Here is a 12031-nt window from a genome sequence, read left to right on the forward strand (position 1 = left end):
TACATTCGGAAAATACCTGGCCATTGTTTCTTCAAATATTGTTTCTGTACCTCTCCAGGATGTGAGGAGGCTTACACAGGTGCGAGTGCTGAGCCCTGTCTGGGGTGGAGGGTGTGTGAGTCAGTACTAAGTATCTGTTACCAAAGACTCAGAAAAACTTTTACTTTGGTTTCTCTAAAATGGGGTTTTCCCACTAACATCAGAGTTCAACACTGTTTGGCTTCTGGATTCAGGCTGTTTCAGAGATCTGCTATTGCCCAACACACCCCAAGCCTCAGTGGCTTAGAGCAGCAGCATCTTTCTCCTGGTCCTGTGATGGGTTCTGCTGGGCAGCTCCTCTTTCTCCTGGTCCTGCAATGGGCTCCACTGCCGGCTCCTCTTTCTCCTGGTCCTGTGATGGCTCTGCGGGTGGCTCCTCTTTCTTTTGGTCCTGTGATGGGCTCTGCTGGGCAGCTCTTCTGCTGAGCAGTAACAGCTTTCTCCTGGTCCTGTGATGGGCTCTGCTGGGTGGCTTCTCTTTCTCCTGGTCCTGTGATGGGCTCTGCTGGGTGGCTTCTCTTTCTCCTGGTCCTGTGATGGGCTCTGCTGGGTGGCTCCTCTTTTTCCTGGTCCTTTTATGGGCTTTGCTGGGTTGCTCTTCTGCTGCATGTGGTGTCAGGTGGGGTCATTCATGAGCTGATAGCCAGGCTGGGAGGTCCAGGAAGGCTTCACTTGTACTGGAACTTAGTGCATCTCCCAGTGGCCTTGCCACTTGGCCACATGGGCTTCCTCACAGCTTGGTGGCCTCACAGTAGAGGGACCTTTAATGGGGCTGGATCTGCCTCTTCAAGGACTGAGCTTGAGAGTTCAGAACATCACTCACACTGCATTCTCTTGGCCAAAGCTGAGTCCCAAGGTCGGCTGGGATTCCAGGGGAGGCGAGCCACGCTCAGGAGGGCAATGGCCACCACAGCTAAGCCTGATGCTCTTCTCTTTTTAACACAGCATTGGGTCATGTCAGCCCCGTGTCTGTTATATTCGTCACTGTCTTTATCACTCGGTGTCGTTTTTCTCTATCTGCAATTGCCTTGGTGGAAAGGGAGGGTTGCACGTCCACAAAGGCGTTGCACGTACAAAGGCTTTGCACTGTGCCCCTGCTGTGGCCCCTTCCCAGGTGAGGTTCTGAGAGCCGGTGGCAGTTACCACTTTGGGACACAAACATCCAAGGGCCGCTTCCCACAGGGACCCTTGTGATTGGCTTGTTCCTGGAACACATGGGACCTTCTTCTTCATCCCAAGACCCTCACGTAATAAGCATAAGCAGCCTCCCCTCCCCTCCCCGTCGAAGCTCAGCCAACACACGTCAGCAGCGTGCAAGAGGGAAGGAGAGGTTAAAGTCCCCTACCCCAAAAGCCAGACCAAGAGCTGGGACTTTGGGTGTGGGCCTAGCCCTGGAGATGCTTGTTCCCAACACCTGGCCAAGACTGCTGCCTCCTGCGCGGGTCTCGCCGCAACCCCAAACACCCAACGAGCAGCCTCAAAGGGAGGTGGCGGACCAGGTGTTGTGGTTCTTCTCTGGCTTCTCCCTGTGGGCACTGGGGGGTGGGTCCCACACGGGGCGCTCAAGCCCCAACAGACGACGCTCGTTCTCCCCCAAGATGTGCTGCCTTCCAAGTCCCTAAACAGGTGTCATCCCCTTCACTCTTTCCTCATGTTTTTCTTATTTAAAATTGTCTTTTTAGGAGAAGTTTGCAGGCTGTTTCCTGAGGTCTGGGCCAGCAGCCCCGCCATGCCCTGACCCACCATTCCCCTGGCCACGGGCTGAGTGTCCCGGCCACCCGGGAGCTCCTGGCCTTGCCTGCAGCATGCGACACTGCCACACCCACCTCATGGCTCACAGCCCAGTTTCAGGTCGTGATGTTTTCTCCCAGCCTCAGTGTAAACAAAAATAACTCTTTGCCCTCCAAGCAAATGAGCAAAGGCCTCAGGACCCTCCCCAGCCCACAGCTCTTGGGGTGCACTGGGGCCCTGTGCCCGGACGCCCCCTTGGGTGTGCATGTGGCCGCCTCTCCTGCGCTTCCCACACCCCCACCCCGGAGCGAGCGCGGCCCAGCACAGCCCCTACGTGTGCTTTCTGCCACCCGGGGGCCCCGACCTCCACGCAGCCTATCTGGACCCCGGGAGTCCCAGGACCTGGGTGTGGACTCTGAAGCGTCTGGGGGCCGCCTCCCTCCCTGCAGGGCATGTTCATCGTTGTCCCTAGTAGAGTTTCTGCGGCTGTGCCAGGCCCCATGGCTCCCACGGGCTGTGCTAGCAAGGCCTTCAGCCCTGAGTAGCACGCAGGCAGGCCCCTCTGCAAAGCCAGGCAGAGCGCGCAGCATCATCCATCTCGGGCACTCTTCCCACCACCACCCTGGGCTCACCGACTCACACGGCCCTGGCAGTGCCACTCCGGGTCCCATCGCTGGGGGCTTCCAGGAAACAGCGTGTGGGGGCCTGGACCCCGTTTGCCAGTGGGGCGTTCTCACTCCAGACAAGTCTGCACAACTGCTCTGACTTGATTGATGGATCGACTCACTGATACAAGGTCTTGTTCTGTCGCCGAGGCTGAGTGCCGTGCCACAGTCATGGCTCACTGCAGCCTCCACCTCCTGGGTTCAGGCGATCCTCCTGACTCAGCCTCCTGGGTAGCTGGGGCTACAGGCACACGCCACCATGCCCAGCTAAAATTTTTTATTTTTATAGAAATGGGGTCTTGATAAGTTGTCCAGGCTGGCTTCAAACTCCTGGGCTCAAGTGATTTGCCTGCCTTGGCCTCCCAAAGTGCTGGGATCACAGGCATGAGCCACCGTGCCTGACCTTGATAGTTTTGAATTATGGCGCAGGGCAAGTTCCCGCCCTTCCTCCTGGCAGGGCTGCTGAGTGGGACCCTAGGTGTAGGGACTCCTCTGTGCCTTGGCCTGGGAGGCTTCAAGGTCCCCGCAGCCAGGTCCTGCGGGGCCCGGGCCCCATTCCTGCTGGTCCCCAACCGGCACGTCCCCACCCACGTGCCCATCCCTAGGGAGAGGGCATCCTGAGCCTGAGGGGCCGCCTGTGGACCCCGGCTCTTGGGGGTTGCAGCTTGGCTGCCTGTGGGCAGCAGGCGGCACGTTCTCCAACTGCCTGTGTTCTCGAGTTGGGCACAGAGGGTTCACAGTTGTCGTCTCTCCTTCAGCTGGGGTGTGTATTCTTGCCCTTTAGATGGTAAAGATTTTAAGACAAAAATGAACACTTTGCCTTCGCTTCAAAAACTCCCTGAATGTCCCTTGGCCCCTCTCAGCCTGGCAGGTGGGCTCCACGTGTGCAGGCCAGGCGAGCCGGGGGATCCTGTGTGCAGTAGGGGCCGGGGTCAGGGCCAGGGACCCACAAGTCTATCCGTAGCCCCACCCCCCGAGATCGGCCAGGCACCTCACGGCCCTCCTGTCCCTGCAGACCCAGCCGGTGCCCAATTCTGTGGCGTACTACCTGCACCACTCCCCCTGGTGGTTCCACCGCGTCGAGACGCTCAGCAACCACTTCATCGAGCTCCTGGTGCCCTTCTTCCTCTTCCTCGGCCGGCGGGCACGCATCATTCATGGGGTGCTGCAGATCCTGTTCCAGGTGAGCCCACGCCGCCCGCCCTGCCCCGTGTCCACAGAGACGCTGGCCCATCACCCTATTTCTGGCTGCCCCACTGTCTGGGAGGCCCCTGGGGCATTACAGGCCCCCTTTCTTGGGGACAGCCTGTCCTCCCCAGCCTTTGTTTGTGTCGGGGGCCCCACTGCGGCGCTGTCCGGGGCTGGAGGCTGAGGGTTTCCTTCCCAGGCTCCCTCCAAGGACTGGCTCCTCCCAAGAGTGTGTCCTGCAGCTGCAGGAGGCCCGGCCATGTCCTGGGCTCAGCAGTGGGAGAGGGTCTGCACGCCAAGGCCATGTGTGGACACCCCCACATTTCTGGGATCTGCTCCTAAGATTCTTCCATTCTAGAGGTTTCCTTTCACGTGTTTGTCTCAGTCCACCGGGAACCAGAGTCTGAGAGAGGCCAGGGTCATTTGTCTCCATGAGGGTGAGGGGCTGCCTCCCCCAGCTCCCGGAACCCCGGGTACCCCCTAACCCCCGTCCTGCCCACGGTCACTGCCATCCCTGCCCCACAAGCCCCCTGCATTGAGGGCGCCTCAAAGGGCAGGACACCCCCACACCGCCTCCAGGGGGGCTGGGCCAGTCTCGGGCCTTTGCTTTTCCCTGTAAACACTACTTTCCGACTGTCGATTCCCAAGGAAAACGTGGTGGGGATTTTAAAGGTGGTTCTCTCTCTCTCGATTGTTTCGATGGAGGTGTAACATACAGCCAGGGCAATGCACAGGTCTTGGGGTGGCGTTCATGTGCTCTGGAAAACAGATATACCTGGGTGCCCCATGCCCCTTCCCCTGCCCCCGCCATGCCCCTTCCCCACCCCGCCCGCCCCCACCCCCACCTCGCCCACCCCCACCCTGCCCTGCCCACCCCTGCCAGAGCACCGCCACCTTAAGGGGCAAAGCTCCGTCAGCAGGCATGGGTGCCACGCCACGTTGGTGCACGTGGGGGCGCCCACGGTTGTTGGCCGGGTCCTGTTTCACGGTGCACGCCCGTGGTCAGTTCGTCCGCCTGTCTGTGCACTTGTGGTTTCTGGTTTTCACCACAGCCTGCCATGCACACACTCAATCTCGTCATCCTGTGGACGTGTTTTCAAGGGCGCTACTGTATCATGAGCAGGCCTGTGATTCACTTTACTGGAAGCTGCACGTGTCCCAGGGTGGCTGTGCTGTTCTTGACCCCACTCCCTGGCCGCCGGGGCCCTGAGCAGCTCCTGAATGCCTCGGGCTTTTCCGCATTAGCTGCTTGGAGGCTGGCGCCGGTGCCCATCGGGTGATTTCCCTGCGGGCATCGATGTCGCTGTGAATCTAAGTGGGAAGAATGGACTTGCTCACAGATTGTCCCCCATCCAGGACCGCATGTTTCTCTCTGCAGCTGCTCAGGGCTCCTGGAATAGCTTCAGTTGATTCTGTGTAGCCGGATCTCGCGTGTTTGGGGGCTCCTGGAATAGCTTCAGCTGATTCCGTGTCGCCGGACCCCACGCGTGTTTGCAGGGTCCTGGAATAGCTTCAGTTGATTCCATGTAGCCGGACTCCACGTGCGTTTGGAGGCTCCTGGAACAGCTTCAGTTGATTCTGTGTAGCCGGACTCCACGCGTGTTTGCAGGCTCCTGGAATAGCTTCAGTTGATTCTGTGTAGCCGGACCCCACGCGTGTTTGCAGGCTCCTGGAATAGCTTCAGTTGATTCTGTGTAGCTGGACCCCACGCATGTTTGGGGGCTCCTGGAATAGCTTCAGTTGATTCTGTGTAGCTGGACCCCATGCGTGTTTGGGGGCTCCTGGAATAGCTTCAGCTGATTTTGTGTAGCCAGACCCCACACGTGTTTGCAGGGCTCCTGGAATAACTTCAGCTGATTCTGTGTAGCCAGACCCCACGCATGTTTGCAGGGCTCCTGGAATAGCTTCAGCTGATTCTGTGTAGCCAGACCCCACGCGTGTTTGCAGGGCTCCTGGAATAGCTTCAGTTGATTCCGTGTAGCCGGACCCCACGCGTGTTTGCAGGGTCCTGGAATAGCTTCAGTTGATTCCGTGTAGCCGGAACCCACACGTGTTTGCAGGGTCCTGGAATAGCTTCAGCTGATTCCGTGTAGCCAGACCCCACGCGTGTTTGCAGGGTCCTGGAATAGCTTCAGTTGATTCTGTGTAGCCGGACCCCACGCGTGTTTGCAGGGCTCCTGGAATAGCTTCAGTTGATTCTGTGTAGCCGGACCCCACACGTGTTTGCAGGGTCCTGGAATAGCTTCAGTTGATTCCGTGTAGCCAGACCCCACGCGTGTTTGCAGGGTCCTGGAATAGCTTCAGTTGATTCCGTGTAGCCGGAGCCCACGCGTGTTTGCAGGCCGCAGCTCCGAGGTGACTTCTTTTTGTTGATGCTGTAAATGGTGCCCTTTTAAGTCACACGTCCTCCTCTTGGTTGCTAAGTGTGGGACTCTGGTGACCTTGACCTTTCTCGGACAACCTCTGCACTGGTACTACCCCGTCTGTCCGCGGGTCCCTCGGAGACGCGTCCTGTGGGTGATCTGGGGATTCTGCCAGTTCTGCGTCCATCCCTTTCTCCCCTGCTGGGCGGGGTCGAGTGCTGTCCTGGGTCTGGGGTCTCACAGCAGGGAGGGCCCCCCGCCCCGCGCACTGCCTCTCACGATGCCGGCTGTGGGTTGTTTTCGTGGCTGCTTTTATTCACTTCTCCTTTGTGGGCTTTTAGCCATGAATGGATGTTGAGTTGTGTTTCTCCATCAGTCACGAGATGACTTGTTCTTTCGTCTGTAACGTGGCGAGTTACGTTAATGCTGCGGATGCTGAAGCAAGTTCACATTCCCAGAACATCTGAGCCTCTTCTTCTGCGGGAGTTGGGAAAGCAGAGGCGACTGTCCCTCACACCTGGCAGTGCTCCTGCGTGAAGCCACCTGCACCGCCAGGGTCTCTGTGACTGATCACCCTTGTGGGCCACAGGACACGCAGGGTTTCCATTCTTTCTTGACTTGAGGCAGTTTTTGTGATGAACATTTTCCTGGGAATTTGTTCATCTGTTTTCAAATCTGTTGGCAAAAAAAAAGTCATTGTATTATCTTAGTTTTATAGCCTCTCAAGTAGCCGGGACTACAGGTGCCACCAAGCCCAGCTATTTTTAATTTTTTGTAGAGATGGGGGTCTCACTGTGTTGCCCAGTCTGGTTTTTAACTCCAGGGCTCGAGCACTCCTCCTGCCTGACCTCCTAAAGCGCCGTGACTGCAGGTGTGCGCCCGGCCTCAAGGCCTGTGTCCTCACTGACACGCGTCTCCTGAGACAGCGGGGAGCAAGGTCACGCTTAGGGTCAGCCTGGCCGTCTTTCTCTTTTAAGTAACAGGCTCGTATATCTCAGCTGACATATGTGGACGTATTTCCACATCTTCGTGTTTTTCTCTTTGTTCTTTGTATCTTCCTCTTGCATTTTTTTTTTTTTTTTTTTTTTTTTTTTTTGAGACGGAGTCTCGCTCTGTCACCCAGGCTGGAGTGCAGTGGCACAATCTCGGCTCACTGCAAGCTCCACCTCCCGGGTTCACGCCATTCTCCTGCCTCAGCCTCTCCGAGTAGCTGGGACTACAGGTGCCCGCCACCACGCCTGGCTAATTTTTTGTATTTTTAGTAGAGACGGGGTTTCACCGTGGTGCATTTTTTTCTGTTATTTATTCTCCCTCCCCTCGTTGATAAGGAAGACCCTCCGTTTCCTCAGTGGTTATCAGCCAGGTTAACTTACCGAAGGCCTCAGTTTGGGCAGCATCTTTGCCACCCTGACTCCCCGAGGTCCTCAGCCCACCCAGCCCGCCTCTGTCCACCAAGCCATCTGCGTCCGTTGCTCCAGCGTTTCAGCTCTGTTTCATTTTATTAATTATTTTAGAACAGTTTTAGGTTTTCAGAAAAACTGCAGAGACTACAGAGGCTCCCTTATCCCCCCTCCCAAACAGTTTTCCTGCGCTCAGCACCTTGCATTGGCCGGGACCTTGTATAGTTGATAGGCAGGACTGATAAATTGTTGCCAACTAGAGTCCTGGGCTGACAGGAGAGCCATTTGCAGTGTTGCTCATTCTGTGAGCTCCAACAAATGCCTGTCCCCATCACAGCTTCATGCAGAGTCGCTTGTGGCTCTGGAAGTCCTCTGTGCCCCGCCCCCCCTCTGTCTCAACGGTGCTGCCTCTTCCGGACGTCCTAGAGTGGGAAGCATCATGCGGCCTTTGCGGACTGGCTTCCTTCCCTCCGCAGCAGCACGTGGGCTCCCCGTGCCTCCTGCAGTCTCCACTGCTCGTTTCTTTCGGTGCCGAGACACCCGTGGTCCGCACATGCCCCGGTTTATCTCTCCACTCAGCCTCGGAAGTGCCATAGACGGAGCCCCGGGCACAGGTGCTGCCCACACGGGGCACAAAGAGGGTTGTGCTGAGCACAGGCGTGGGGCCAGGGCCAGCTGTGCCAGCCCCGGGTCCCACTGCCACCCAGGGAGGAGTGTCCAGCCTGAATGGAGGAGTGTGTGCCAGGATTCCTAACCTGGGTGGGGCCACGCACACGGGTGACCCCTGAGCCGTCTTCAGCCATGGGGTCCTGGGGTCCCAGCTGCTGGAGGAGGGCAGGGCTGGAGACTCCGGGAGTCCCCCCGACCCCCCGCACCTCCTGCGTGGGCTGTGCTGCCCCAGGGTCCTGCCTGCCCCTGCCGGTGGAGAACAGAGAGGTGCCCACGCCAGGCTCAGGTCTGGTTCCGAGGCTGGTCCAAGGGCACCCCTGGACGCACGGCCCAAGCAGGGGTGTTGGTCCACTTAGCTCTGTGGTTGCCTGGCAGGCGGGGGTGCTCAGCATCCCACCTCCCACTTCCATGGCCCGTGTACCCTATAGCGTCCCTCCCTCAGGCCGTGGTGGCTGGTTCCACCACTGCCTCTCTCCAAATAAGGTGATGCTGGCTGGGAGAAGCTCTCATGAAAAGCAAGGTGCTGAGTTACTTAAGTAAATGGAGCAAGTGGGAGTCACTTGAGGGCTGAGCTACCGTGACATGGAATGGGGAGGTGACCCTTGAACCAGAGGCTCAAAAACATCCTTGTTTATTCAGAACGCAGGAACCTGGCCAGGGGGTTAGATAAGAATTGGACCAATGGGCCCCAGTGCGGGGAGACAGGGACCCTCCCAGGCATGACGGCCGGGCTGCGGGTTCCCTTAGTGCTGGTGCTGGCCCAGTTTTGGAGTCCGCTGCCTGGTGGGGTGAGTGGCAGTGGACAGTGGGGATTCTGGAAGGGGAGGGGACAGAGCTGGGCCTCACTGCACCTGGGACTCTGAGCACCACCCCCAAAGACCTGGCACAGGCAGCGCCTCCCTTCCAGGCCTCGGAGGTCCGGCCGTGTCATCCTCTCCAGCCCCACACCGTGTCCAGGGTGAGGTGGAAGCGCCAGGGTTGTGGCTGTGCTCTGCGGCCTGGCCTGGCATCCCCCTTGGAAGAGAGGATGGTCGGCCGGCTGTCCCGGCTGCGATGTATCCTGTCCCCTCCCAGGCAGTGTGGGGGCTTGAACTAGGGTTTTGCCCCCACAGGCATACAGGGCAGAGGGTGTTTGGGGGATGATGCGGTGTGGGGCTGAGAGTGACCCGCGTCCTCTAACAAACATTGTAGTGTCCTGGCCAGGGCCACACCCTCACCTGTGCCGCGCTGTGCCAGCCCTGAGACCTCCGAGCGCCGCCCCCCTGGAGCCTGTCCTGGTTCCGTGTGTTCCCATCTGAGCGCCGCCCCCCTGGAGCCCGTCCTGGTTCCCGTGATCCTTCCGTTGGGGAATTGAGGCATGAGCAGCCTCCCTCTTCCCACGCAGTTTCCACAGCTGTTCCAGAGGGTTCCGCAGGGCCCTGGGGCCACTGCCTGCCTGGAGAGGTGCACGTGAGCAGTGACCGCAGAGCCCGGCCTCCCAGCCAGCACCCCATGGGAGCCATCATCCTCCACTAGGGCACTGGGGACAGGGAGACGAAGCCCGGGGCCGCCAGGGCAGGAGGAGCAGGGGCGAGCTCAGGTCTGGAGCCTCTGAGGTGCCTGCTCACAGGGGGCTGTCCAGCCCCACCCCACCCCGCGCTGCCCATAGGGCTCCTTGTGCTGTGGTGGCTGCACCCCACGCCCCCTCAAGACAGAGGCCGGGAGGCCCTGCCAGCCCTGCACACTCAGGCCGGCTGTCCTGAGGCTCTGTCCCGGAGCTGGGCTCACGGGCCCTTAGCTATGTTTTGGTTGTGATGAAACAACACAGATAACGCCAAGTTCATGCTTTTGAAGTGAACTCGGGGGTGTCCAGTACATTCACAGCGTGACGCAACCACCACCTCCACCTGGTTCCAGAAGTTCCCATACCCCCCCCAACACCCCCCGCCGGGCCTCCACCAGCCACTGGGAGCTTCATCTCTGGATTCCCCTGACCCGGACGTTCCATGCAACCGGCATCCTACGATGTGCGGCCTCCGTCCAGCCTCCCTCCCTGAGCACCATGACCCTGGGCCCGTCCCTTTCGGGGCACGTGCTGAACTCCGATTCCTTTGCAAGGCTGGATATGTTTCTGTGGGTCAGGCACAGGGCTCTGGGTCACTGCTGTCGTGGACGCCGATGGACTTATGTTAGACCTCAGCAGATTCTCTACCTCCCACCATGTTCTCCATGTTCTTCCGCCCTCATCTCCTCTCCGTGACACCGGAGAGAGACCTGGGTTCACGCCCACCAGAGTGCCCACCTGGGAACACAACGCATGTCCTTGGTGGAGGGTCCCTGTGAGCAGGCATGCCCTCTGCAGAGGGTCCCCGTGAGCAGGCATGTCCTCGGCGGAGGGTCCCCGTGAGTGCAGGCGTGTCCTCGGCAGAGGGTCCCCACAAGCCACCTGTTCTCTGTGGCAGCTGACAGGCAGAAGGCTGCATGCAGAGACCCCGCTCTTCCTTCTTGGGGCCATGCGCCGTTGGCCTCGGAACACCTGTTGCTCCGTCTCTTGGGCCCAGGATTCCATCACCTCCAGCTCCTCTTCCTGTGCCGGCCTTGGGGACCCCCTCTGGCCTCGCCTCCGCTCCCAGCCACAGGCGGGGTCATCTATGGGCTGCACAACGTTGTGAGGACTCCGCCGGTGGGGGCGAGCACAGATGGGCTGTGAGAAGATTGATTTCCCTCTGAGGAGATGGCTCAGTGACGCTAGAAGAAAAACAAGGAAGACGAGGTCCCCCAGGAGCGCTCAAGCTGTGCACTCTACACGGAACTGCGTTTTCGTAACAAAACAGCCGACCAGATGGAGGGCGAGAGATGCACCAGAGCAGCTGAACGGGGCGCAGCTGGGGATGCCTCCACACGGAGCAGGGCCCCGAGCCCTGAAGCTTTCTTAGAAACAGGATCTGACGCCCAGATCTGTGCTCTGTGGAGCCTTAGTTCCCTGAGGCTAGAGTTCCCCACTGAGCCCCACATCAGGATGACCCAAGGGGCTTTGGAAGTACGCTCAGGCGGGGCCCACCCTCACCAACGCAGGCAGACGCTTAGGGCTGGCTGCTGCTCAGAGCTCCTGATGGTTCTGGCGTGGCCGAGCATCAGAACAGGCGCTGGCTCAGGCTGTGCCCCCAGCTCGCTTTGGTCCCATCTGCCAGTCAGGCTGACCACAGGGAAGGGCCAGAAAGGCCCGAGCTTTTCCCACCAGGAACAGATGGCAGGACATTCCAGTGTCACCTGGGGCATCCCCTCCAGAGCATCCCCAAGAGTGGGCCCAAAGGTCCAACCTCAGTGCCCAGCCCTGCGCCCTCCCTGTCACGGGAGCTCAGGGGCTCCCAGCCACCCCGCCCCTGACCAGCCCTGGTCACACTCAGGACAGAGGGCATGGGGGTCTGGACGGGCTGAGGGGAGCTGGTGGCAGAGGTGTCTAACCCCAGCCAGGGCAAGGCGGGACTGTTTTTGGCATTGGGGTTTAGTAACCTTGTAGACAATGGAGACTAAGATACAACTATTTTGGGGCTCAGAACCAGGAAAGCTATTTTTCCAAATTCACCCAGGGAGAGCCATGAATGCACAGTTCATAAAATACCATCATTGCCCATAAAACTGATGTGGCTGCTCCCGTGAGACCCTTCATTAGACATCGGTGTCCCTGCCCTCAACCTTCCTCCTGAGTTACGCGGATAAAGGCTGGACTTTGATGCATCAAATCTGGCTGACGGAGCCATCTGAGGAAGCCACGCCTGGGTCATGCCGGCCCAGGGTCCACCGGCTCAGCCACAGACCATCACCCATGCAGGGCGACCGGCCATGTAAGCCGCCCATCTCCCTGACGCCTCCGCGGCAACAGCAGGGGTGAAGTTTGGCAGCGCACCTGTGACCTTGCCCGCCAGAGCTGCAGGGACAGCGGCTCAATCTCGTTTCGTCACTTAACGATCACTGGCCTGCGGGGGTGTCCAGAAGC

At 59.2% G+C, this 12031-nt stretch overlaps 1 protein-coding gene across 1 annotated transcript in view; it reads left to right on the plus strand.

Annotated features, from left to right (window-relative positions):
- Positions 1-2855: 2855 nt before the first annotated feature.
- LOC115831174 (lipase maturation factor 1-like) overlaps positions 2856-12031 on the plus strand; it is a 28490-nt gene continuing 19314 nt past the window's right edge. Inside the window, exons 1-2 of the mRNA XM_030797796.1 lie at positions 2856-2915; positions 3400-3618. Coding sequence (XP_030653656.1) covers positions 2856-2915; positions 3400-3618 — 279 coding nt within the window. The remainder of the gene's footprint in view (positions 2916-3399; positions 3619-12031) is intronic.

This window comes from Nomascus leucogenys, chromosome 18 (genome assembly GCF_006542625.1).
Source record: "Nomascus leucogenys isolate Asia chromosome 18, Asia_NLE_v1, whole genome shotgun sequence".
Taxonomy (NCBI): Eukaryota; Metazoa; Chordata; class Mammalia; order Primates; family Hylobatidae; genus Nomascus; species Nomascus leucogenys.